The 27,903-nt window shown below is 39.2% G+C and overlaps 1 protein-coding gene across 5 annotated transcripts; it reads right to left on the reverse strand.

Moving 5' to 3' along the window:
- Positions 1-1,044: 1,044 nt before the first annotated feature.
- STARD3NL (STARD3 N-terminal like) lies at positions 1,045-24,350 on the reverse strand. 5 transcript variants are annotated; one of them, XM_032700873.1, is made up of 9 exons: positions 24,266-24,349; positions 13,409-13,705; positions 10,811-10,888; positions 8,866-8,943; positions 7,104-7,157; positions 6,892-7,009; positions 5,304-5,402; positions 2,241-2,310; positions 1,045-1,537 (listed from the first exon to the last, which is right to left on the reverse strand). In XM_032700873.1, the coding sequence occupies exons 2-8, from the start codon at positions 13,631-13,633 to the stop codon at positions 2,258-2,260; spliced, it is 705 nt and encodes a 234-aa protein (XP_032556764.1). In that variant the 5' UTR covers positions 13,634-13,705; positions 24,266-24,349; the 3' UTR covers positions 1,045-1,537; positions 2,241-2,257. The 5 variants fall into 5 exon arrangements, with proteins under 5 accessions (XP_032556764.1, XP_032556781.1, XP_032556772.1 ...); XM_032700890.1 differs by lacking the exon at positions 24,266-24,349 and adding an exon at positions 24,049-24,163; XM_032700881.1 differs by lacking the exon at positions 24,266-24,349 and adding an exon at positions 23,719-23,890.
- Positions 24,351-27,903: the final 3,553 nt, after the last annotated feature.

Here is a 27,903-nt window from a genome sequence, read left to right on the forward strand (position 1 = left end):
ATCTTTTTTATGTAGCTCTTGCAGACTTCATTAGCATCACTTTCATTTCAATCTCCTCCTTTCTTTTCCCCTAGTACTGCCCCCAGAATACTTTGTTGGTGCTGTAGCCTCAACTCAAACAGAACTAACCAAGTGACCATGTTTATGACTCTAGCTCACTTTTAATAAATGATGTCCCAGCACACTTGTAATGTCTCATACCCAAAGCTGAAAAGTGAAGAGAAATCCTGCATCCACACAGCCCTGAACATCCATATCCCTCTACGATTTCATGAAGTTCACGGCTGTTTGACAGTTGCAGTGGCTTACAACCCTCTGCTGCTAGTTTACTGATTTGCTGAGACTGAATAAGGGAAAAGTCCTGTAAACTGAAATAGTCACCACTACTTCAAGGAAAAGCTGTGATATGATGAGAACACAGCTCACCTTGTCTTCTGCCTGCTAAGCTGCTGTTCCATGGCAATGGAAATACTACAAAGCAATGCAGCCCATATGCACGAGTTAATATGAGAGGAATACACTGGTACTTAGCATTTGCTCTGCAGGTTGCTAATAAAACCTAATGGCTCTAGAAGAAAAGCAGCAACACTTACATTCCTCTTTAGGTAGGAATTAGGTGTTACATGAAATGTTTTTGATCAAGTATAAGCTAACACGTAAGACCTGTGTATGGAAGTACACATCTTGCACAGGCAAGCTGAATGACTGACTACCTTCACTTCACTACTGGCGTAATTAATACTAGTGTTTGCAAAGGCTCACTTACTCCAGTTTCCTCCTTGAACCTGAAGAACATCACCACCAGTACAAGAGAGGGAACCAGGCTACTTCAAAGAGCTCCTTGCATCCTTTTGATATCATATATGCAACAAAGTATTGACGTGCCACTACTACTGTTGCAGCATCCCTACAGGCAATCAGCCCTATAGCACGTTTTGCACAAAATCTATGCAAACTCGAATTCTTATTACCCCACGAGAAATAAGGGAGTGGTATATGCAGATTTTCTAATGACAAAGCAACAAAATATCATTATACATTACCCATGTTTTAACATTTTATTTTAGAAAGTGAACATATCCATTAAAAAAAAAAAGAAAATGCATGGAATTAAAAAAAAAGTAAACATAAAACTAATGACAAATTGCAATAACATAAAATAATTTTATCTAGTGAGCCCCAACAATTATTAAATATACTTCCACCACAGAGGAGTTTTACTTCATTATATTACCAGTCTCTTGATTAGGTACACAAGACAACACTTTCCAGTAATTACCTAGTCATTAGAAGATCAACTTCAGGAATCATGGAATAATAAAATACATTGTGGACGAATACTTTCATACCACCTGGGAGGCAACCTAATATACATATGTCAACAAGGTACATCTTCATGAGGTATTACAGTACATGGGAACCATTCCCTTTACTTTCTAAGGAGTAAATTCTCCTGTCAGCAGCTCCACCAGCAAGTCAGCCACAGACTCTGTTGCCAGTTTCCAAACCCCAACAACTTCCTTCCAAGATTTTCTTTCTGCAACAGATTACACAAGTCAGGATGAATGAAGATGGGAGTAAAGAAAACAGACATTGTAAACACAGAGAGTGAAAAGGTCATCCACTCTTCCAGATGAGACCTTCAAATCAGAAGCTTCAGCTTCAAGGATATTTAATCTCTCCCACAGCTGCAGCTTTGCTGTGGGTGGTGAAGAGAAAGCATGGGGCAAGATAATTCCAGAAGTAAATGAAGTAATTTCCAAAATAAGGAAATAATCTCTCATATTTAAACAAAGTACACTGCAAAAATCTTAAGATGCAGCTGGTCCAAATGTAACCCACTTGTAGTATTAAACAGAGTGAAGAGGGGAAATACCAAAGTAGTTTCGCCCATGAAATCTTTACTTGCCCTAGACCTAAACCAAAGAAAATCTCTTCCTGGTACTCTTGCACTGCCATCTCCAAAGAAGTATCTCTGCCGCCTAGCAAAGAAAGGAGTTTTTACACATCTGGTCCACCACTGTCCTTTCCAGGACAGCCAACAAATAAATGCCAAGGACCCCACCTCCAGGCTTTCAAGAGCCTGGCAGGATTTCCTGCTTGAAACTGCTAAGAGAGACAAAGTGAGCTCAAAAAAGATGAACTCCTAAGAGTTAGACCACCATTCAAATTATTTGGGAAGGAACTAAGAAGAAAAACATACTTTTCGGAATATCCAGGTCCTATCCACAGGAACTTACCTGCTTTCTCATATTTGCTATACAATTGGTTTTTCACTGTCTTGCTTTTCTTCTGAGTCTTCATCAGATCCTGAAAAGGAAGACAAAAATGCTATTAGATCAGCTGAGAGAAGAGAAAAAAAAAAAAGATGAAGGGAAAAAGAAAAAATCAGACCACCACCAGTACTGGCTTATCAAAAGGCAATTCAAAGCAACTATTTCCCATAAAAATATTTACTTTTTCTTTCAGATTTCTTATCTTTTCAAATGTTTCACACTGAAAGTTGTTTGTGGTTTTTTTTGTCACAGTTAACAAACCCAAACCCCAGCACTGGGATCCTTCTTGAAATATCCTGTCAACGGATTCAGTTAGACTTCAAATTTTCATGACAACATACTCAGGACAATCAACTCCACATTTACTCACTGACAAGCAGATTTTCCCACTTGTTACACCCTGCCCCTTTGGAAGACAACTTCAGAAGACACTTTCAAAGCAGCCAGAAATACTGTTTCTACAAATTAATAAATTCTATAATCTAGTGTTTTGGCAAGAGATTGTCTCACTCTAAGCCGGAAACCAGCTCCCTCTGCCTCTCCCTGCCCAGTTCTCTTTTCCTCATGCCCTGCCCACTCTCAGCCCTCTGCTTTGAGAAAGCCCTGGAAAGGCATCAAAGAGAAACCTTAGCTAGTCACAGGGCTACCTGCCCAGAGCCAGTTCCTGCTGGAGGCACTGCTTTGCAGGGAGGTGGTTTGATGGATCAGCCACTTTCGGGGAGAGCAAGAAGACAGGAAGCAAACAGGGTGAGCAGCACTGACCCCCATTTTCCGGACTTCCAGCCCAAGCCACAGATGTCTGTGCCCACATCTGAGGTGGCAGTCAGCCCTTGCAGCAATCAGCCCTTGTCAGGGACAGCTGAGGAAATTATCAGCACGTGTCTTTCACCACACGTGTCTTGGGCAGTTTAAATGAGACTCCCAAAGGAAAAAATCCAACAAGGTGAGTAAAGAACTGTCTTTGATAAAATGCCTGTAGACTTACTTGGGCTTTTGGCCTGAATTTAAAGCTGAACTATGTACACACATTCCCTCTCACAAAGGAAAGGGACAGACAAAGGGGTTAAGCATTTTTTTCTGGAAAAGTTACTCTGAAGTTTTTTCATTTTTTGTAATAGCATATCTGCCTTTTGTTTTGAAGCTCAAATTGTACAGAAACTGAATAAATTTACTCTTTCCAGGCTGATTTTTCACTTGCTACCTCCAGAACAGTTACTTGGTAACCAAGTCTGATGTTGAAGATGAAGGATCAATCCATACAAAGAAGTGGGCCTGGGGTATAGCCCTGGACACGTGTGCCTTCAAGAAAGATAAATATGCTGAAAATCCCAACAGAGTCTGTTTTAAACATCACCTCCTAAAAGCAAATATTTGTTTTTAGAAATGTTGCCATGTCAGCAGAGGGGTTTATTCCCCTCTGCATGATCACAGAGTTTCTTCCTAAATATTTTTCAAATCAATATGTAAGACTAACTAACCAAAAATTGCTCTCCTACACCAATGCATAGTTTGTCTTCTCAGAAAGAAATGCAGATTTTTGAAGAAAATATTTTGAACTATTTTTACTGTATATTATCTAGCAGTTTTACTTCGTGACTACCAGTGTGTGTGTTTAGTTCAAACATATCCATATGACTGTTTCTTTTAATTCTCATACCCACAAAGAGTGCTTAAACAAAGCAGTCAGGGCAGACTAGAAGGCACCTGAGCTGTTACTGAATCCCATTTGATAAGTTGAAATGAAGGGAACAATCATACACCTATAGTCAACACATGCATGCTGAGACATGATACCTCAACTGCACTTGCAACACTGACCCAGCCAAAATATCTAAAAAAAAATGTTAGCTCCACTTATATTTCCTCTCACATTCTGTTGCCAAGAAAAACCCCCAGGCTGAATCCAATATAATTCTTCCAACCATTATTCCTCAAGATAAACTCACAGTTTTAACTAAAATCCATTTTGACTTTGAATTATTAGTTATACTCAACATTAATGCTTTGTCACCCCTAGATGGAGCTCGAAGTCATTCATTAAGCCAAGATGCTCAGCACAGAGAAACCATAGAGACAGACATTAAAATGAAAAATATCACCATGTATAACTATATAATGCAAGATAGGCAAACTTATCTGTAGCAATTAGCAGATATTATTTTAATTATATTGCATAATACAGCATAGCTTTACAGAAGAGATTTATATTTTAGGATAAAAAGACTGACATAGGATTTGGGGGTTCACACTGCATTCTCAGGTAACTGAAATACAGTCAACCTACAAAGAAATTACTCATTTCCTTGAAATGCTTGCAAACACATTCTGAAATCTTGCAGTATTTACATTTATTTTTGACTTACTCAGCTCATACCTCAACTAGAGCAAAGCATATGATACGCAGAGTTAAGATGTACTTAACAGTAGCCACCAGTTTAATATACCCACACAGCTAAGCTTTTTTACACAGAGAGGGCTTTTTCTTTTTGTTATGAGAACAGAAAAAGCCTCTGATTGAAACTTCAGCTTGCTTTATACCAGTTTCAGGTTCACTGTCTATTCTAAGATACCGTAAAGCTCCAAGTTTAGGCTGGATTGAACAGTGCACGGCTGCATAAATGCTATTGCAAGCAGAAAAGAGATCACAGAGTCATAGAATATCTCAAATTGAAAGGGACTTGTAAGGATCATCGATGACAGAAGCAAACCATAACTTCCTCCTCTCAGTTGCAGTGCCATTTTCTTTCAGACTTACCTTGTTTTTAGTCAGAACGCAACGTACAATACACTAACTACGTGTATTGTAACCTGTCTGATAGGTAGTAACTAAACTGAATTACTGTATAAAAAGAATATACTGAATAAAAAAGAATCTTACATTTTAGAATGGTAAAGTACACTTTTCATTTAAAAATAAAAACATGTTTTTTCCCCCTCACCCTTCCCCCCTTACCCTCTTGAAGGAGGTGGAATATGCAGGACTTTAAAGTGAATATGAAAAATCATTCACTATGTGAACATAACTACCTGCTACAGATTCAGGAGGAGAATAGAACTGCCCGTCAGAGAGGACTCCTGGGTGAAGAAGAGCTGCTCGTTCAGAAGCATCCTGTGCTATCAAAAATCCTAAAAGAAAAAAAATCCAAAAATAATTCCTCAATACTAATACAAAGCATCTTAAAAATCAAATATTAATGAAGAATCTTGAAGACTAATGTATTATATATTAGCATTCTTAACAAGTTACTTCTTTAGATAAATACATTTTTAAAAAGTGTCAACAGTTAATTTAACACTTATGTCTTCTATTTAACTTTAGGCAGCTAAGGTGACATGCACTAGCAAAACAGAGATACTGTACACATGAATTAAGGAATCCTTCCTTCTACTATGTGCAACTGCATGATTAGGATGCCGTATGTAAATTCATCAATATTCACTGGCTAACTAAAAATCTGGAGTATATTTTTAATGATCAGTGAAGTGCCACATACAACCAACTAAATGTTTTCTCACTTGCCACTATGACTTCTCATTAATGGCTTGCTTTCACCTATCTATCTCAACATACTTAATTTCTGCAACCTTCATGAAGTATGTACATGTGTACGCATGGAATACTTTCCTTGCCTATAAAAATTCAATATGAAAAAATGCAAAAGTCTTTGAACTGGTTAGATTTCTTATCTAATTAGATAATGGTCTGACGCAGCTGTATTTTCTCACCTCCTCAAAAGACAAAAAAGTTACCCTAAATTTTTCTTTCTCTAGGCAAAATCCACTGTTCTCACTTAACCAACTTCTTAGAGTGGTGAAACAGAAGAGGGAAGGGATCAAAGTAGAAAGATTGCATTCAGAGCACAAAAAACATGGAGGCATCCATGCCTATGTAAAGTATACCTAACAGATAAACATGCCCTTCCAACAGAGTTTCAGCCTGTATTTCAGGTAATGATGCATAAACAACAGGCTGGCTGTATAATTACTCTCCTGCTTTTGAAAAATCACAAAGCACCTGTATGCTTTCTTTTCCTCACCACTTAAGCAATATTCTCTTTCAACTAAAACAATGGTTTCCTCCATTTAGTTGAATACATCGAGCGTCAGATGACCTGCTGCCTCATCTTGAAGTGGCTGAAATTCATACTTGCTCTGGTCTCATTCTGCCTGTGCGTGAAGAAGACTCTCTACAACACTTGTTTGCCTTTCCTTTTCTACCTCAAAAGAAGAGTTAGTGACATCGAATTAGTTATTGTGTCTAAAAGAGGAACCAGACTCTTATTCTATGCATTACCCAAAAAATAAAGTTTTACAAGCCCAAGTCAGTTAAAGTTTTGTATCTTAAGGATACAAAATGATATGCATTCCTAACTGCTTTAATGAAATAGTTGATCTGGCCCTTGTAACTTTTAACTTTGCCTCCCTAAATCAATTAAAACCTCACTTCTTTGAAGGCATATGTTCCTTTCCCAAAAAAGAAAAATCATGCCATATGATTTAATTTTTCCCACAGCTCTTCAAATTTTGAGATGCTGAAAGAAGCAATATTATGCCAGCTAACAGGGGATCAAACACTGCCAACTGCAGCAATCGAGGGGAAATATCAAGAGCTTACTGTTTTCTTCTTCAGCTTCTTGTGGTAACACTTTAAAGTCCAAGAACCAAGTTTCAATCCAGGCAAGTATGAAGGATATGATGGGCAGCACATAGCCAAAAGCACCCTGTGAGAACAGCTGGGTGGAAACAAAACATTACAAAAATTATTCTACAGAATTTTGCTTTTAAGAAAACAACAAAGTAAAACAAACATTTGATTAGAATATATACCTGTGAAATAATTACTTTTGCTAATAAAAAGGCACTGGTCACTGCTGTTGTAAACTGAAAGAGACAGAACAGTTAAACTAATAAATGGATTTACTTTCCCATTTCTGCCATTATGCATTATTTGCAACTTTAAATATTTATTAACAACAGCAAGATCACATAGATTAATAAAATGTAACAAGCATGATACAACTAACTTAAAGTGTTATTAAAATAACCTCTTTAATAAACTTTTAATACAAACACCTCCAAACATTGATTTCCACACAGCAGATAACATTTGTGTAGCACCTCTACTGACTCAATTTCATAAATTGTGATCTTACTGTACAATGCAGATGCACTTCTCTATTCAGTAAGTCCCTTAAAAAAACCCCAAACTACTTATGAACTTGGGAAAAAAGAAAACAGCAATTGTTTCAAACACTTTTCAATACTATCGAAATCAAAAGATCCATTTCAAAGAACAAAACATCTTTACAGAAGTAAATTTGAATAAATGTTTTTATTCACACACTGATACTGTGAAAAATTTATCTCTTTGGAGACTTGATACTCTCTAAAAAATGGCAGGCTGCATAAAACATCTAAAAAAATCCCCCAAAAGCAGTGGACAAGTATTGTTCACTTAAGCGAGGCTTCTATCTCTACTAGTGAATTTGGGTCCAGTAGTTCTTTAAATAGCAGAACCTAACTAGCCAGTTAGCTTCTGGCAATCACAGGTAGGATGTTAAGATCAAAGGCTTCTGCAAAACCTTCAGTGGAGCTTTATATATCTAACTGCTTACTACCATGATGGGTTTACTCTCACAAACAAAGGCATCAAGTTGGAGGATTAAAAAATACTCCAAAGCTAAGCAACCAAGAGCAAGGATTTTTAAGATATGCATTAAATATAAGGACAGTCAGAGCAGCAGCTGCCATTATGTATGTGTTTGTGCCATGCTAGTAATACAATTTATAAAAATCATGGCATGTAGCCTCAGACTACAAAACAAACTGCATGCTACTCACCTGGAGAAAGTTATACGTGAACATGTTCTACATGCACCTAACACAGTGCAAGGGAAGAAAAAAGTACTGATCTACTGATCCACAAAGTACTAAGCCAGCAATATGCCTGTTGTATTACAATCTGTAATTGTATTGACTGGTGGAAGTATGAATCTGTCACCAAGTTTTGCCTTCTTATCAACACAGTACAGCTGCACTAAAGATATTGGCTCCAAACCACTGTGATTGCCTACAGTTCTCAAGAGGTTCCTTTTTAAGAAGGGATGCATATTCAGCATTTTGTATTGCAGCATGAAGCAATACAGGTACTACACCAAAAACTTTAAAAACTAAGAATGTAGGAGTTAATGGAAGCTGGATCTCTGCTACATTCTTGTAGCAATTCTTGTTTCTGAATGCCAATTCTTGTTTCTGAATACGGTTCACTATTTCAAATGCAAATATATTTCCAACATTAATTAACAAGTCAGAGGTAACAAGCAGTTATGACTAGCCATCCATATTGGATTAAAAATAAGTCTTCAATTTGTATTAACATGATACCTAATAAGAACCACACCCACTGTACTACTAAATTCTTGCCCCTAGGCTGAAAATCTTCCAGAAAAGAAGTTTTCAATGTGTTACTGTATAATGAATTTTTATATATAGCATCAAGAGGATTCTTAACATACAAGTGTTAAGCGGTAACTAAAATTTTGTCTGATCCATTCTAGTAAAAAGTCCATTATGCTTGGCTACTACTCACAGCTATTGCCCACCAATGGCGCAGTCTGCACATTGCATATGCAAGTATTAACACCTTAAATCGAAAGACTGCCAGCAGCTACAGAGAAAGGAAAAAAATATTTGTTGGTTAATTCAGAACACAGAAGAACCACGAGATTCTCATCTCACTGAATATACTGACTGCTTACAAAACAACTTAAAACAGGACAATGTAAGTTCTGTTATCAAGAAACAATTTCGAATGTGTGCTTATAAAACAGAAATAGAACATAATTTCCCATTTGTAAAGCAAATTACAACATTCACATGCCTACATAGGCTCAGATATGCAAGCACGGGCAATTCCACAAATAGGTTAGAAACATAAGAAAACTACACAAAGTATGTTCATGATCATTTTACCTGACTGGAATCTAAGCAGTTAAATCTAGATGCAGTTACTCCAGCAAATACCTTGAGCACCACTGTGCATCTCACTGATCTTAGTGGTGTGCTACTGCACAAGAATATCATTAAAAACTGTAAAGACTTCACAAATGCAACTAGAAAATGAGAAGAACTTTTAAAAACAATTTTCTACTTACTATACTTCTAGTATTTTTTTAAGTATTAGCATTGCAAAAATCCATTATTCTTTATGGAAATGCCTGCACTATCAAGTCATTCTGACTATTTTGCAGTAAAGAAAGGTAAGTTATGGTATTTCTAGGTCAGAAAATTAAATCAATAGCAGACAGATGAGATTTCTGATCAGGGACCCTAACCTTCAATTTCCTTGTTTATTCTTGCGTATTAGATTGTCTCCAACTTGTTTTAAAGATGTGTTCAGAATCTAAAAGATGTGAAATAAATGCTTAAAAATGTACTATGGCTAGAAGTACAATGAACCCATTTAATCTTATGCAAATGTATAGTGAAAACAGAGGAAATCCTGTATAAGCCCACAAATCATTTTGCAGAATTCTAGTCCCTTCACGGGGAATAAAAATCTATTATTTCGCATTACATGTTCTTAATCCTTGTTTCAACTATGGGACAAAATAATTTCCAGAGCATCAATATTTACAGGTAACATTTTTTGCCTTCTGCAGTACGGTATATTGTGGGGAACCTGCAAGCAAAACAGTGAGAAAGGGAGAAGTATCACAGTTTGCTAGTTTATGAAATTTTTGTATCCAGTACCTAAGTCCATTTGACAGAGCAAACGGTCTGATGCAGAAGCAAGGATGGGTTTTTACACCAATTTCAAAGAGAGATTCTGCATATAGGCATTAATACATAATGACTGATAGCAAACCAAGTCATCTCTGCCAGGCAAACAAGTTCTGGCACAATTAACGATCTTGCAAAAACATGGGGCCTTTTAGGAAAACCATAAAGAAACACCTTTTATTTGGGCCATGCAGTGCAAAATGCATAGCAACTGCAAAGCTACAGTGCTGCTGAAAGACAGGAATTTCCTAATACAGTAGAATATAATCTGTTCTTCGTGTTTGAGTTAAAACACAGAAATCTGAAAAAACCTAAGCTATGATGGCCAACCTGTGAACAAGTGTCTCCTGACTGCAACCAACTTATGCCTGTGGAAGGACAAAAACATTGGTTTAAACAAAATGATTTTATAGCTGGAGAACTACAGGTCTTGTCCTCTTAATGAACTGCCTTTGTGTTACACCAGTCTCACATTCTTCACTGAGTTTTTCATCTGCTTTTCCATTTCCCCCAAAGTCGAAGATACAGTTTCAGTGCCTCTAAGCTTCTCCATCCACAGGCTCCATGAGCCTGCTTCCAGAGCAGGACTGGGCAAACCCTAGAGGGGTGAAACTTTGCACAAGTCTTTCTGATCTAAATTATCAAGAAAAGATCAGCCTTTTCACAGGACTCAAAGTAGGAAACACCTGTGGAAGGAGGAACAGAGAAACTATAGTTTTGCTGCTCTTTTTTCTTTTTGGAAGAACACTTACAAATATATCAAAATATGAAGAAGAGTAGTCATAATGTAGGACTTCTTTCTCTAGGGTAGTCTCAATGCCTCCTTTTACCTACAAAGAAACAACACCACATACAGCTTTAGTACAGAAGTTACTGAAAACAAAATACACACAAATGTGAAGGGTGAAACTAATGATGTACAAGAAGATCCTTAAACTAAATACAGAGGACCTATATGCTAAGAATGTTAATTTCAAGATTACTGTTATTTGTTTTTCATGATTATATACACTTTTCAAAGTGAAAACATTTAGGATTATGGTCTGGCCTAGGCAAGTTACATTTCAGACTGGCCCAAAATAAAAGCAAACAAATTGTCGAGGGAAGAAGAAATGATTAAATGTAAGGTCTGTTACATGAATTCACAAAGCATTTTATGTCTTATAAGGAGGATCAAAACAGCTGATCAAAAAGCCACCCAAAAACCAGATGTCATTAGTCACATGTTAGCAAATACGAAACAAAACAGTAACTGAATTTATACTTCAGATCTTTTCCTTATCAGCACACATTCAGTTTGTTTTAGAAGAGCTGAGCAAAAGGACCCACTATAAAAAACACAGAAGCTGCAACTATTAGACCATTCTCCCACAAATAACTAACATGCAAGTTTAATTCTTTCATTTGCTGAAGAGATACAAAATTACATCTTCCTTAGTCACTATCTTTCTTTCTAGCAGAAGGATTCATCACTTTACTGTTCAAATAGGCTTAGGAAAAAAATAATTTAAGATGTACTGGGGGTCAGAGAACAAGAGGAATATTTGTCTTAGTGGAAAATTAAAAACCTCAGTGTCCAACTCGTATTGTTTTTAATATGAAATTCTGTAATTAAGCACTGCATGAAATAGTTATGTAAAACAACACCAACAGAAGGCTTTGAGTTTGACTACTGTCATCTTTTTAAGGAAAGGCAGTACCAAAGCAGGCCAACAACATATGCTCACCATCTCAAAGCAATGCAGTCTAGACGCTTCCACACTTTCCCAACTATACTGCTGGACAGTGTTTTCCTGAGACTACTCACTCCAACTCTAAATTTCTTCTACTTCTTCTCCTCTCCCTCGCCTCTATGACTACCTGACAAATAACTTTCTAAATATGGTTTTCTCTTGGTTACTCTACTGCATCAGGTATGATTGTCTGTTCCCAGCATAAATAAGGAAGATCAACTTCCCCCCCTCCAAGCTGTTCACTGCACGGCTGTGTGAGCACCATGTTAACGTAAGGATGAACAGAGAACTATGAAAGCCTTGTGTTTTGCTCAAAATGCCACAATGCTATTCCCTGCAGCATTTTAAAATAATCTACTCCTAAAGAAACTGGAAAATAGCAAGAAAGGGAAAACAATACTTACAGGAACCCTCGCAGCAATTCGGAAGTCTCATTACTTATGCACCAGTGACAGACAGTCCTAACACACTGCTATTTGACTTCCCAAGGAATAAAACAATTAGAAAAAAACAGAACAAAACTCCTAACCACAGGTCAGATCCCAGATATCACATGTGAGCTTCTAACATCATGACACTGGCCTAAAAAAAGAAATGCATCAGAACACTATGCTGCTTTTCTAAGACAAGATAACTTTACACACTAGGTACAACAGTCTTTCCACCTAGAGAGACAACAGAAGTCTAGTCCTAAAATTACAACATTCAGGAAAGCAAAGCCCGATTTCTCAAATTAAAATCAGAATGAGTATTTTTCACTGTTTGAATGAACTATTGATCAGTCAGCTCCATGCCAAATCAATAACCAAGGTTATTTATCTTGTAAAGGAATGCTGACAAAAAAATATGTACTCAAGATCTTTCTTGTCTAGAAAAGGGATTCCTCCCTAGAAAAGGGATTCCTCCCTAGAAAAGGGATTCCTCCCTAGTATGTCCTTTCTTAAATGCAAACTTTAGATTATTTCTTGAAATTCCGCTCAAGAACTAGGATGGTACTTATAAAAAAACAACACATCATCTATCCCATTGCTTTCTGGAAATTTTAGGAGAAGAGCCTCATTTGCCAAATTACAAATCATGGAGTTAAAACTGTGGGAGTTTATGCTTCTTAAATACATCCTGCCATACACAATGTATAACATACTAAGTTTGCCTCAAAGAAAACACATCACAGCAAAAGACAATTTTTTGCCATTGGAAGTCTTTTCAGGGACTGACACCTCAATCAAATCACTGACTTAAAGTTACTTAGAAGGCAAAGTCTTGAATCCTGTTAAAATGCACACTTTTTGCCAAATTCAAAGATGTACAGTGACATTTTTGTTTATTTGATGCCTGAGGAGTTAACTGGATTTCCAATGGTTTCTTCAGCATGGTTCACAGACTACGGAAACATGAAAAGGTTTCATGATAAGAAGATAAACATATGTCCTAATGAATAAAAGTAGATGCAGTTGAGTAGATACCATGGTCATGAAAGCTTAAAGTAATAAGCTGCTTAAATTCAAATAGATACAAATAGCACATAATTTGGATAGAAAGAAGCAACTTATTAACCACCTCCGAAGTGAATAAATACTTCAGTAAAGTCTAAAGGGTACTGAAAAGACAACTCACATTTAATTCTATTATCCACAGCAAGGTTATGAATAAGAGATCAAATGTAACAAACAAACAGAAAGTCCGTCTGACATCCGAAATGCCTTTCTTCTCTCTGCCTTCATATGACTCAATCCTTGCCATCAGCTGCGCTGGGTTGATGGAGTGGACATCCCGCAAGGAAGGACAAGATTCCACACTGCTACTGTGAGCATTTTCTGCGTCACCTGGCACCCGATTCATCCTGGGTTTGCTCAGAGTGGTCTCCTTCCAGTTTCACCATCACTAGAAGGCTGATCCATAAAGAAAGGATTTCTAAACAAACAAAACCAAAACACATTAGTCACAAAACCTCTGCAATTCCAATAGGTATTTTCTTTTATGTAAGGTCTCTTTTTGCTAAACTCATGACTAAGAATTAGGAGAGTAGGCTCTAAAAATTGTTTCTAAAATAATGTCTAGTCTCCCTTCATCTCTCAGAGGATTTGTGAAACAAGAGAATTAATGTTCAATTAGACTGATGAAAATAAGGGAGCAGTGTCCAGATTTAGATCTACATACAATTCCAGAAAAATGGCAGTATTAGCTACTAGCACATCCAGAGCTGACATAACCAGAAGATTAGAAGTCCAGCCCCCGAATACTGTAGTAATCATTCTATAAAGCACATACGCTATAAATTCAGCTGCTATGACAACTTAGATTGCCAGACTGCACCTCTCTGGGAAAAAAAGTATGTAACCAGTGGTTAAAGGTCATGCAATTACCCTAAGCCTCTTCTGACTACAAGGCTTTTAACACGAATTTTTAGGTTAAATTTCTTATAAAACTGGAGCAGTTAGATGTATTATTCCCTCAAATCCTCCATGAAAACCTTTTTCCAAGCTTCCAGAAAGAGTGGACTAAGAAGGTTACAAAAGTTTCACGGAAACACACAGAAAATTTAATTTTCCGCAAAATGCTCAGAAGATTAAGCTATATATCCTGTGGTACAAATCACATCAGACAAGTTTTTGCAACGCTGGGGGAACAGCTTTTTGAAATTTCAGAACAAAACTTTGCCTCCTCCTGTGGGGATTGTCTTTTAGTAAACCACAAAAAAGAAATTCCTTCCCACTCCTGTATTTCAACAGTGTTTCAACTTCAATCTGCAAGAACACAGTCAGTCACAGCACAACAGGGGATCTGTAACACACCACTAGGCAAACACCAGGGAGGAGACAAGGGCACAGGGGGAAACTAAGGTTGGTTCAGGGAGCTGCACAGACATCACAGCTGAGGAAGAAGCAAGCCAACCAGGGATGGTCAAGGTCTAGGTCAAGTCACACAGAACATCCTTACGGCAATTGAAAGCACCAGACAAGGACGGCAGAGCACAGTACAACCTTAAATCTTCCTCCTATGTTTCTACAGTAGTTGCCTCAAACATGGGTGATAAAGAGCTGTAGAGGGGAGAGACATATGTGGTATGTGTTTGGTCAGGTGTCTTGAGTGCTACCATGACCTTTGGGCCAAGGGTGTGAGCAGAATCACTGCACTCGAGTGCTATAAACAACACTTGCTTCGTACTGGAAGTCCTCCCAGCAGGTCATAGGAAACCATCTGTGATGAGATATAAACATCAGATGAGGCCATCAATGTCAATAATGAAAAATAAAAATAAAAGAAAAAAGCCAAGTAACACGTGCACCTCAAAAAAAATTTCCATCTACATTGGCTAAAATATGTGACTAACTTTTTATTTTGCTGTGGCACTAAGTGCCAATTATATAGGAAGTTGTTACTTCCAGTCTGGATTGTTGCTAGATACAGCACAGTATGGAAATGCAATTAGTACAGCCAGAGCTAATTGTTTCAGGATGTGCTAGTTCAGCATCCATTTGCCTTGTGAGGCCTCTGCAAAGAGAAAAGCATAGTCTTAAAATGCACTGGCTACCAGTTTGTTTTGAAGTGTGACTCAAAACTTTAGATTCAGTTTATAAATTCCATGTAGTCTGCACAGACTGGTTTTTGCCTTAAAGCCCTCTGGATGGGGGATACTCACAGCAAGGGAATTTGTCTCCAGCTTTGCTCTGCCTGCTGATCCATCAGATCCACTTTTGGACATATGGCAGGGCTTGTCTCGTCACACCGAGCTGCCATCACAATGTTGAGATTCTTTACCTGAACAGACATTGCCTGGCAGGTTTATGCACTCATACCACCAGCTCTGCAAACTGATTAATCACAAACTGTGTGCTAAAGGACTGTTTCCCATAGTTTCTTTCATTAATAATAAAAAACAAAAAGTTCCTTTGTACCTGAATGACATAAGCAACCATTTCATCACACCAACATTCTCAGGTGGTTTCAAGTGGGCATAAAAAAGCAAAATCTTCAGTTCTTTCTGGCAGCTATCTTACAGGCACTTGAGGACTATTAAAAAGCAACAGTTGCCTTGGAATGTCATACAGTCACCTGGGCAGACATTTCCATACCCATCTCAGCATTACCAGCAACAACATTTCTCTTCCCTGATACTTCCAAGGTACCACTCATGCCCTGGCTCTCTTGCCCATTACAAGTTTGTAGTGGGAGTAAGCTCTGCTCTTTCCTTGGCTCCATTTCTCCATAGGTTCCTGCTTGTGCAAAACAGCCTGTGTTTGGAAGGGCTCCAGACCTGCTGCCTCATCAGGAGCTGCCACTTTTCACCTCTCCATGTGGGCAACACAAGCGCCAGGCAGGCACGAGAGCGCTTTTCATGCATCCCTGGGCAAGAAACTCAGTGGTGGAGAGAGTTTAGGAAGGCAAAAAAAGCAAGCTTGTCATCGAGATGTGTCACTTTTGAAAATACCACACAACTCTTCTGTGTGTGACTGTTACTGATCCTCATTCTCACTCCTCAGGAAACAGGGACTGCTTCGCCTATATTCATGCATATTACTTGAGTTTTTGCATCCAAAGTGATACATGACACTGGTTACTGTACTTTTTAAAAAACAAAATAATTTTAAAAAGAGAAAAAATAATTATACACTAGGGTTTTGGGGTTTGGATTTTTGAATGCCAAAATACAAATTTATGCAGAAAAAAATACATTAGCAAATAAAGAGAGAAAATCACATTCTTAAAACTTTTGAGTTTTTTTCCTAGAAAGAGCCTTCTTTGTGCGTCGGTTATCTGCTTTCCTGTTTCTTGTAAAGGTTAATATTTTATAGATAATTTTGGTTGGTTGGTTGGTTGGTTGTTTTTCAATATGAGTTACATATTATCAGAACCGTTGTATCATCTCTAGGTTGACCCAGTGTCTGCCTCTGATTTGAAGGAGTCTGGGTGCACCTGGCAATCCTTCTTTTGGCTCCAGGCAGTCCCATTGTTTGGGTTATTCTATATGACAAACTTCAGGAAGGATGTGCGGTCAAAAAAAAGTATGTCCTATGAAGAAATGATCTTTACAGACTGGCATGTTCATTCTCTGCAGAGCCTGGGTGAAGGACTCTTACCAGGAAGATGAACAGCCCATAATTCATAATCTTGCCAGAAACCCTACGGGCAAACTTGCCTGGAGAGGTGGAGTTCATAGCAACTGTGTTGAATATAAACTGTGCCATTAATTCTTTGCCACAAGAGACATGTGAGTGAGACAGAAATTGTTTTTCCCTATGCAGTCCCAATAGCATATGGCTCTCCACAAGATGTAGGGGATTTGCAATGTTCTGGCTCTGACTTTCCTTTGCCAGACTTTACGTGATGGTTTTTCAAGCTAAACTGAGGATTGCATTAACCTGCTCCAGGCTACACCTGCACATTGCAATAATGTTTGTGAGCATCTGTCCTGAAACAGTTGGAAAAATAAAATAAAATCCTGTTTCCGTGTATAAGCTTTGCGTTACATGTCTTTGAAAGTGTTCTTGGAGCTAAAAAACCGCTGGCATTTCAGCCAAATAACAGTCTTATTGTTATTTGACTCGTCATGAGTGCAGAATAGAATAGAGTATTCAGTTGGAAGGGAGAGAAACAGTCACCTAGTCCAACTGTATGACCACTCCAGGGCTGACCAAAAGTTTTAGTATGGCATGAAGGGCAATACCCACATGCCTCTTAAACACTGACAAGCTTGGGGCATCAACCCCTTCTCAAAGAAGACTCTTACAGAGTTTGACCATCCTCTTGGTAAAGATATGTTTCCTCCTGTCAAATCTAACCCTACCCTGATGGATGCAGCTTTCAGCTATTCCCACGTGCCCTGGTACTGGGTACCAGTGAGGAGAGATCAGTCATCTCCCTTCATCTACTAGGCAGGTGAAACGACAGAATCTATAAGCTTATTGAAATGTAAAAACATTTAAGAGGGAAATCAAAAATCCTGAAATAAGAATCCATACCAGTATATTGGTGATATACTTTATCCTCACTCCCCTTGATTTCAAGGTATGTACGATGGTAACGTTTCTCTTTTCTTTTCTTCATAACTGCATACATTCACTCAACTACCACTAAAATATTTAGTTAAGTAAGTTTTATATACTGACCTATTCCAAGTTATAGACAACAGTGGTTTTTTTCCTGGAAAAAAAAGGCAAGTTTGCATCTATTTAAATTAAAGCAATTGTGTGTTTTGGGGGTTTTTTTTGGTTGGTTGGTTGGGGCTTTCTTTGTTTGTTTTAACACTTAATTCTTATGGCCGTGACTCAAGCTTCCAAACAGAGAATTAAATTCCAAAACTTCCTAGTAAAATAAAGATTTTACACTTATTAATAGTATTAATTAGTATAATAAGTGAAATGCAAAGTAATCAAGTTTAGGACTGCAGTCCTTCCCTGTCCTCAAAGTCTAATAAAGACTAATAAATACACGGTGGGAGCTAGTCCATGATTTCAGGTTACATTTACAATTAATGTAATTATTTTCATTCATACTGAGAGAAGCACATGGCACACACTGCATATGTCAGTTTTACATATATCTTAGAGATGCACTATCAGAACACTACTTCTCTTTTCTATCATTATTCTAACCTTCTCCTTCCATTCTGTGGTCTTTGTTTTAAATTATTTTTGTGTTTACTATACTACTGTATCACACGAGCAACAGCACCTCTTATGTTATTTTTTTTCTTTCCAAGGAAAAAAACACAGAGCAGAATTTAACTGAGATGAGATAACAGATGTGATTGAAAAAAAAAAAAAAAAAGGTTTATTCAAAGGCTATCAACAGCTCAGCAAAATCAAAACTGAAAGTGTCACACAGATGCAATTTTTGGAAAAGGCAATACTAGTTTAGGTTAAGATACCAGAGAAATCATATCTGTATAAAGTAACTAGACACACAGTGTAACACTGTGTCACAGTTGCTGTTGAAACATATTTAAAACCTAGAATACCTATTATATATGTCTCTGACAACACTAAATATGGCCCAAGAATTCCCACCATAAACAACTTTTCTGTGAAGGTTACAAAAATTAATCTGAAAATACTTTTTCTTTCCAATGAGTGAAATAGGATGACATGGCCAATTTAATGGCAAAGATGCTGAAGCACTGTGAAAACTGCAAGGCTGCAGAAAAGCTGACACGGAGAGAGTAGTAAAGTTCATTCATTACAAAACAAAAGAATAACGCATTTCCTTGCCAAAAACTTTCCTCATATGCCAGTTATTTGCCTCTCCTCTCCTTACTAAAAGAGTTATTTTCTGATAAAAGGGCTTACATTGCTGCTTACACTACCTGTTATTGTGTAGGAAAACAACAGATGGCACAGATAAAACCAAAATTTCTCAGAAGAACAGAGCTTAATACAGTAACTGGTATTATAACACTAACATTCAAATATGTAAGTTATACTTAAAGGCAATTTCAGATAATGGTCTTCAAGTCAGCAAGTTCTCAGTCGACAGCTTTTTGCGTGAGGAGGAGCCTGGGCAATATCCCATCCCACAGCCAGGGTGGGCAGTATCCACCTCACAGTGAACAGCCTGTCACAGGCACTCCAGGATTTCACCCAGTGTAGTACAGTAGGCCAGACCTGAGTTTGCTAAACACCTTATCTAGAACCAATGAAAGACCTCAGGGTCCAGGAACTAAGTGTCATAACCATCTGCTCTCTCATCATCACGAAGTCCAACGTCATTCTTTATCTAGGCATAGACACCTTTATCTTGGACAGAATATACTGCTTTGGTACACTGCTTATTCAAAGTCCAAGAAAATGAGACTGTCTCGTATAAAGTTGTATTAACCTGCAGGAGTATTAGCAGAATTCTCTCAGTGTGTTTTCTAACAACCCTAGCATGCACCCAGATTAAGAGCCAACACAGATAAAACCAAATTCTAAGATGAAGTAATGAGAATTGTAAATCAGGGGGAATAAAAATCCCAAAGAGCTGGAGACTGCCTCCAAAGCTTACCTGGACACATTTTTTATACTGTTCTCTACTATGAATGCTATAAATGAACAAAACCCACTCTACTGACGTACGCTCTCCCTCTTCTGTTTATATAACTGCAAGAACTAATTTTCATGAAATCTGCTTGTAGCGGATACATTACTAGTGACCTCCTGATATCATTGCTCCCATTCCTGAAGGGCACTTAAATCCCTTCCAAGCTGCACTCATTCTGTCTCTAGCTGTAACACATCATTGCCTCAGAAGCATTTTAAGGTTTCAATGCCTTTAAAAATACCTCTCAGTCTGAAGCACTGTTCTGTTCAAAACAAATGTTCCTTAGTGAACATGAGGGAATATTTACAAAAAACCAAACCAAACCAAACTAGACACTTCAATAAAATAAGACCGAAAATTTCAAACTGATACACACCCACAAAATTCCCCAAACATAAGCAGAAGATACTGTAAAGTATTGTGGCAATACTCAAGATTTTCAATTAAGCAACACAGCAGGAATTACAAGCTACAAATATGCAACACATTTAAAGACTGGGAAGGTTTCCCATCGGAGGGGCAGGGCAAGATTTACCAGCACACAGGAGAGGACTCCTTACAAAGAGTTTGGCTTTATCTGAGTGTTCAGACCTAGAGTAGCTCTGATTGATCCCGAAGTAACAGTTCTTACCTTAAATAACTTCTACCTGTAAAAAATTCAAAATCACAAACAAACAAAACCAAAACAACAAACCACCAGTTTCCTTGAGAAAGATGTTTCCCCAATTTCCTATGCTCTAACGGTGACCTAACAAAAGTAACAGGGCAGTTGCACACATCCTGCATTTGTGAGGAACAATATTTTTCTCAGACCTTTGAAAGAAGGTGAAAAAGAGAAAGAAAAAAAAAGGAAATAAATTTTTTAGGCTAGTAGAACATCTAAAGGGAACAGAAGTGTCACCTTCCCCCATCCCAAGAGTGAGACTCAGATTCATAAAGTCAAATCAGAGTCCTCCAACCTTGGACTAGTTTTTCCCTACAGCTGAAGGAGCCCTGCTACTTGAGCCATGTCCTGCAAAACACTGCTGTCCTTTTCCAAACACTTCATTTTTTATTCTGCAAGAGCTGAGAAAATGGCAGAGTAAACAGCTTGTAAATTTGGCGTCAGCACTGCCCTTACTTTTATCTCCACTGTCTCTTCCCCTCAGGACTCCTTCTCAACAGCATATCCCAGACTTTCACTTCTAAAATGAACTCAAACCAGATATGTGAAAGAATACGTGAAAGAACAGCTCTTCAGAGTCATCCTCACCTGGCTCTGGTTGCCCCCATCTAGCTCTGGGGCCCTCAACATCAGAAGGATGTGGATCTGCTGGAGCAAGCCAGCTTGAAAAGCTGAAGACAGGCTGAGTGAGTTGGGGTTGTTCAGCCTGGAGAAGAGAAGGCTCCAGAGACACCTTAGAGCACTTTCCACTACCTAAAGTGGGCCTACAAGAGAGCTGGAGAGGGACTTTTTACAAAGGTATGTACTGATAGGACAAAGGGGAATGGATGCAGATTGAAAGTGAGCAGGTTTAGATAAGGTATCAGGAAGAAATTGTTTACTGTGAGGGTGGTGGGACACTGACACAGGCTGGCAGAGAAGTTACTGATGCCCTATCCATCGCAGTGTCCAAGGCCAGTTTGGATTGGGCTTTGAGCTCACAGAAATGAAGATTTCACCACAAACTTTCTCCACTATACTGGTTCGTTACATTGGCTACTCATACACATTTGTTTGCTTGTTTTTCTCCAGAGCAACAATAAACATATGCCCCAGGGCTGCTAGCCAGATACTACTTGGACAAGCAAAGCTATTCTTTTGCTAGCACAGAACTGTGGGACTCTTCCTGAAACAGGTCAGTCATTTTATGTATTACTGAGAAACACCCAGGATTCTGTCACCCACTCAAAAGCTATTCCACAAAATGGTGCAAAAGTTTACCCCAGGCAAACTCAAGGCCTAAAAATTCTTCAGAGCTCTTAAAGAATGCAGAATTTTAAGAAATTAACATCCACTTTAGAATACAGGACAAACTTTTAAAATATTTTTTCATGCTTAACTCCTATTTTATATCACTTGAAGATGCTTCAAAGCAAAAGGAAATATCAGGTTTTACATACTACCTCCATTATATTTCTTAAGGTTTAAAGGACGTTGTAAGTAAATAATTACCCAGTTCAAACAGCAGCAAGTTCTAGAAAAGACCTACATCTGAACCTTCAGCAGAAAATATTTATTTTAACACACTTCCACATAATTTATCTAGTTTTGCTGTCAGTGTAAGACAGAAATTAACTCCTGATGTCTGAAGGGACGCTGCTTCAGGGCTTCAGCCAATGACTGAGTAGCTGAACTTCATATGAAAAGCGTGATATCATGACAAGATATTCACTTGGTTCTTTACTAACATTACTTTTTTCAACCTTTCATTTTTAATCCTACTCCTACCTGAATTTAAGACAGCGAGGCAGAGAGGTAATGTGCAAGTTGTCTTTTAACACAATCACTAACGACTTCAAATTAAGAACAGATTTTTAGCAGATACAGTTAAATTAGAGAACGTTTAACAAGCAATAAATCTGTGATCCTTTGAAGTGACTCAGATGAGTTTGCTGGATGCTGCTGCCTAAACATGTCAAATCACAGTTCCTGCTGTCACAAGTGTGCTTTACCATTACCATGTCATCAATATCTTCTGAAAAAGCACTGATAACACTGTGCATGCTGACTTAACTCACTGAATGAAATCATTAGTCCTGCTTACTAGAAATAAGGTTTGGCCCTGTAAAACATTTCAACAAAAAAGCTTTAATGTTTAACTAGAATGGACTGACAAAGTTTAATATGGTAGTCTAAATACATTCTTTCACATGAATGAAGGCCTAGAACTATTGTGCTAAACTCAGTTTGAAAAAATCATGGCTAAACGCTTGAGAATTTATGAAAATTAAACCCCATTGCATCAAGCCAACCACACTCAAATACACCAAAAAGAAGACCTAGTCCATCTGAACTAAGGTTAGTATTTCACAAATTTCAGCATCATTAAAAAGGTCAAATATTTAAATACTTAAAGTCACGGATTTCTGTCATAACAAGAGGACCATTGGTGCATCTTATGCAAAGTATCTGGCCCTGAACACCGTCAACAAACCAACGGAAATTGAATCACTCTGCATCTGGCCTACTTAAAAGTGCAAAGCTGATGAACAGCATCTACTAAAAATAATAACAACACTATTGACTTATAAATAGAAATGGGCTTTCTCGCAATGTTGGATTGACTAACAATCCCCAAACCACTAGGATTTCTAGCATAAACCAACAATTTTCACAGCAATTGATGTTCAACACAATTCTACATCGCATTATAAAAACCAAGATGACAAATGCACATAATAAAATGTATTGGCAACACTGTGCAGAAACACAGCAATGGCCTTATACCTCTAAGCACACTAACATGATTTAAAACACTAATATGATTTAAAACAAACAAACACACAAACAACCTCTTTCTGCAAGTTTAGTATTTGAATATTTTCCATGTTAAAGTCAATCAGTGCGTCTACTCACACCTGAGTACAGCGAAGTTGGGAACTGCTCAGCATAAGCAGTTCATCAATGCGTAACTTGAACTGATAATGGAGATTAAATCACAGTATTGAGAGCTTCGCCAGCTCGCTCTGCAGATCTACCAGGGCGACCCTTCATATACATGCAAAACGCCACATTCCAAGAATGAATGACCCACTTTAAATTCGGCTTCTGAAAATGGATAGCGCCTCTCCAAAGTTGCCTAAATCGAGCCCGACGCTAAAATTAACCCTCAGCATAACATTTTCCCACGATGGAAACCGGAGGTTCACACGCCCCGGGTTGTTTCACACCGTTACTAGCAGGACAAAACAGGTCGCCGTACCTCCGTGAGGATGTATCTGCCGGACTAGGATCTCAAGGAGAGGGGAAAAGCAACCCTCCTCCTCCTCCAGGCCTGCCAACAGCAGGAGCGGCGCAGGGCATGCGGGAGGCGGGGGCGCAGAAGAGGCGCCACTGTCCGCCGAGCATCCCCCGAGACCCACAGGTACCCCCCTCCCGGAGAGGGACCCCCGCCCCGCCCGCCTCTCGCATGTGACCTCCTTCCTCCTTTTTCTTCTTCCTCTTCCTCCTCCTCCTCTTCCTCCTCTCCCTGCCCCCGCCAAGCGCCGCTTATTCCCCCCCCCCCTCAGTCCCAGGACAGCGGGCGACGTACCTGGGGAGCCAAACGCGCCCCCTCCGCGGGGAGAGCGGCGGCACCGCCGTGGGAGGAGGTGGGGAAAGGGAAGGGAGGGAACGGAAAGGAGGAAAGAGCCGGGCCGCAATGGCGGCCCCGCCGCCCCTCCGCCAGCAGGACGCCCCGCATCCCCCTCGGCCCATTCCCCCCCTGTTCCCCTCGCCCCCCGCTCCCCGGGGGCGGCAGGGACGCTCACCCCAGCGCTCCGCTCCGGCCCGGACACACGGGCAGCGCCGCAGCAGCGCCGCAGGCCGCGGGGACGGGCGGGGCCGGCGGGAAGGAGGCGGGGTTCGGCCCGGCGCCTCAATCCCTGCATGGAGCGGGGGATGCGCCGGGGGATGCGCCGGGGCCGGCCCGGGACAGACACCCCCGCGGCACTGGGGGCAGAGCCCGGGCGGAGGCAGCGTGGGTGGCCCAGGTGTGCCCCGCGGTGGGGGCTCTTCTCTTCCCACGTGAACACCCCACGATGTAATAAAGCTACAGAAACGAGCGGGGGGGACACACACGGCGGGACGGGACTTCTAGCTGTCGTTGGCCCAAATTCCACTTGTGTCTTGTCATAGCATAGTCCTTATTTTTGCAGAAATTAGCAGGAGAAAATCTTAGAACTGCAGAATATTCTGAGTTGGAAGGAACTCACGAGGATCATTGAGTCCAGCACTTGGCCCTGCACAGGACCATCCCGGAGAGTCACACCATGTGCCTGAGTGTATTGCCCAAATGCTTCTTGAACTGACAGGCTTGGTGCTGTGACCACTGCCCTGGGAAGCCTGTTCCAGTGCCCAACCACCCTCTGGGTGAAGAACCTTTTTCCAATATCCAACTTAAACCTCCCCTGATACAACTTCAGGCCATTCCCTCGGGTCCTGTCACTGGTTGCCAGAGAGAAGACATCCAAGTGTGGTTGGCGTCGTGAAAATATGGCAGAAAATCAACCAACCAGCCGCTGAAGAAAGTAATCCTTTCCTGTGGGAAGCATTGTCTCCATCCTTATTGAAGTCCAAAGCTTGTCAAACACTTATATATGTCATAAGGTTTGTCTGCAGTTCAGTGATGCAGGCTAGATCCATGATACACCTAACAAAAAAATGTATGTATGTTGTACATATCAAGTTATACCAAGAAAAAAAGAACAAAATAAAATTTGTCACAGCTATTACGTTATAGTAGGGAAGTGGAGGAATAAGGGTTAAAAGATAGGTCTGGGAACTGTCCAGCTGGAAGGCACCCACTCCACCCTGCCTGGCTCCCTCCACTAGACCCCAGCTCTTCAGAGAGATCAGTGCAGCAAGGTGATGCTGAGTGCTGGGTGTTCAACCTGGAGTTAGAACACTGCTGGAAACAATACTCTAAGCACTTATTATAAAAAAACATGGTAAATGATAACTGAGGTGAATTGCTTCATCTTTGTTCCGCAAATCCAGAACACAATAAAATGTCCTCTCTACTTTTTTTTTTTGCTAATAATTTCTTTTTAATCTAAGTTTGTAAACACACAATCACTTTACACTTTTATGCTTTTTACCCAAGTCTATTTACTTTGATTATCTATCTTTAGCTTCGGTTTTGGATTTTTTTCAGTTATTGTACTAAAGATCGCCTCAGGCTTTCAGTCATATAACTATTTTTAGGAATTACTCTTACTTTTCATGCAAAGAAAAAGACTTTTGAACCTCAGTTGGCAGCCTGTATTTTAATTACCTGTCACCAAATAGGTGTGATACAAGTTGTTTAACACATTGCAAAATGGAAGCAGCAGCCCTCTGTCACAGCATACTTTGAAATAAACGTATTTTGGAATAAAGTGTGGTTGAAATTTAGCTGAACAGATGAGGAGCATAATTTGTGATAACACATGAAAAGCCACCGTTTTCAGGCCTCATTAGTAGTTATAAAATATAAAACAAGCCCAGTGATGTCTTGAAATTATAGCCAATAAATAGAGGCTAGCTTTCAGATGACTAAAGCCTGTGCAGGTTGTGTGTAACCAGTAACAACATGAGGAAAGCAGAACCCTCAATATTCCTGCATATCCCTGATGGGATGATTTCTTATAATCCAGTAATGAAATATTATATATTTGGTTGTTATAACCAGCTGAGACTTAGGCCTGATAGTCAGCTTGCTGGTTAATGGCAAAAAGGAGATCTGACTGCAAGGAAAGGACTAAGTAGAAGGCAGTTAGATTGTAACTCTAGAATGGCTCTTCTATTTTGTAGTTATGCTAGATATAAGATTAGAAGAATAGCAGAAAAGCCCCAAAACCTAAATTCCTGAAAATGTAGATGTTATAGAAATTTTTGACACTGGGCTCTCATCTCCATTAGATAGATTTATTGGCACAGATCACTTATTATATCTGGTATCTTAAGCTAACTGCCTAAACAAGGGACCATGAACAAAGAAATCCCTGGGCAATTATACCCTTACAATCTAAACTCCGCATCCCTCCTGTGACAGTCTGGACTAACAGCCATAATAGTGTCTGATGTCTTCTTGCTCTTCGTTGGTTTTCTGTTTCATTATTGAGTGGTTGCTATGTGGTCATCTTCACATCCTCTTATGGAGGTTTCGGTGGGGGTGTCGGTCAGTTCTGTATTCTATGTTGTAATATGGTTGTTGCAGTTCGTATACCACAATCTGTGGGCTTTCCACTCCAGCTATTGATTTTTAAGTAGTAGTTAAGCTGCCAGCTTTGTCTAGTCTACCTGTTATTAATGTTCAGATTGTTAGCTCCAGGTTTCACTATAATCCATCTTTGATTTACACAACCTAGCCATAGAGTTCAGATAAATTCATCTTACAGCCTAAGAATTCAATCTACTTTTGTCAAGCAAACACTTACCTGCTTTCAAATAATATACATTTTTCAGTATTAGGAGTAATGTGAAGTAGCACCAAGATCAATAGAGAAAAGACCTTTTTTAGGTTACTTGTGTCTGTTAGTGCAACTTGACTCTCTCTTCAATCTTCTCATCCTGTTGACAACCCTTCTAGAGGGTTGAGTCAACCCCTCTGATGACAACTGGGTGAGTTTAAGCTATAGAGAGGTGGAATACTAGGAAAATTCATGGTTGGCTTTAAGGGAAAGGCATGAAGCAACTATGGAAGGGAGGGGGAAAAGGGATCCTGGATCAGACCTAACAGAGATGAAAAATCTCTGTCTTAAGATAACAGATTCATCTGTCAGATTAACGTTGGAGTCTCTACCTCCTAGGTGGCCTATCTCCTCTCCTCTGCAAATTTTGTCAAAATACTATTCTACAGAATCCTAATTGGTCAAAACCAGTGTTTGTTCTGCTTTTCCTGTTCTGCAGGGTGTATGGAGGGGATCTTGATGGGTAAAAAAATGTTCAATTCCTACTGCAAGGACATCACATCTTGCATTAATCAAGGAAATTCAAGTCAGGTTTGTTGAGAACACTTTACTAAGCTGTACTAAAAACAGTAATTAAAGTGCTTAGCACAATATGGTAAGGCTATGTTTTCTAATCTACTTTGAGAGACAAAATATCTTACTGTGTATCACACAGAGTATTGTTACTAGATGTCTTTATTTCAGATCGTGTTTTGATTTTATAATCTGCTTCTGCCTTTGGATAGGAAATTGAGAGATTTTTTGCATTTACGTTCAGTAACCAGTGGGGACCTGATTTCAGGAAGATTAAATTATGTAGCAGTTGGCTTTGAAAGTCCTTTTAAAGAAATTTACCCAGGTAATCTTATATTTGTAATGCTGTTCAAAGAGAGGATATTTAGAGTGCAGACTTGGAAAAAATGAGCTGAGCGTGGACTAGTGGGCTAGGTTTTCCAGGCTGTGCAGAGGTATTTCCC

Source organism: Chiroxiphia lanceolata, chromosome 1, assembly GCF_009829145.1.
Source record: "Chiroxiphia lanceolata isolate bChiLan1 chromosome 1, bChiLan1.pri, whole genome shotgun sequence".
Lineage (NCBI taxonomy): Eukaryota > Metazoa > Chordata > Aves > Passeriformes > Pipridae > Chiroxiphia > Chiroxiphia lanceolata.

What these genes read in the sequence shown, in the direction of transcription:
- STARD3NL (XM_032700873.1), bottom strand. Translation starts at nt 13,633, where the DNA reads ATGAATCGGGTGCCAGGTGACGCAGAAAATGCTCACAGTAGCAGTGTG. An exon ending in TGTGGATAATAGAATTAAAT is followed by an intron (nt 10,889 to 13,408) that starts GTGAGTTGTCTT and finishes GTTTCTTTGTAG; the next exon opens with GTAAAAGGAGGCATTGAGAC. An exon ending in GCCATTGGTGGGCAATAGCT is followed by an intron (nt 7,158 to 8,865) that starts GTGAGTAGTAGC and finishes TGTCTCTTTCAG; the next exon opens with TTTACAACAGCAGTGACCAG.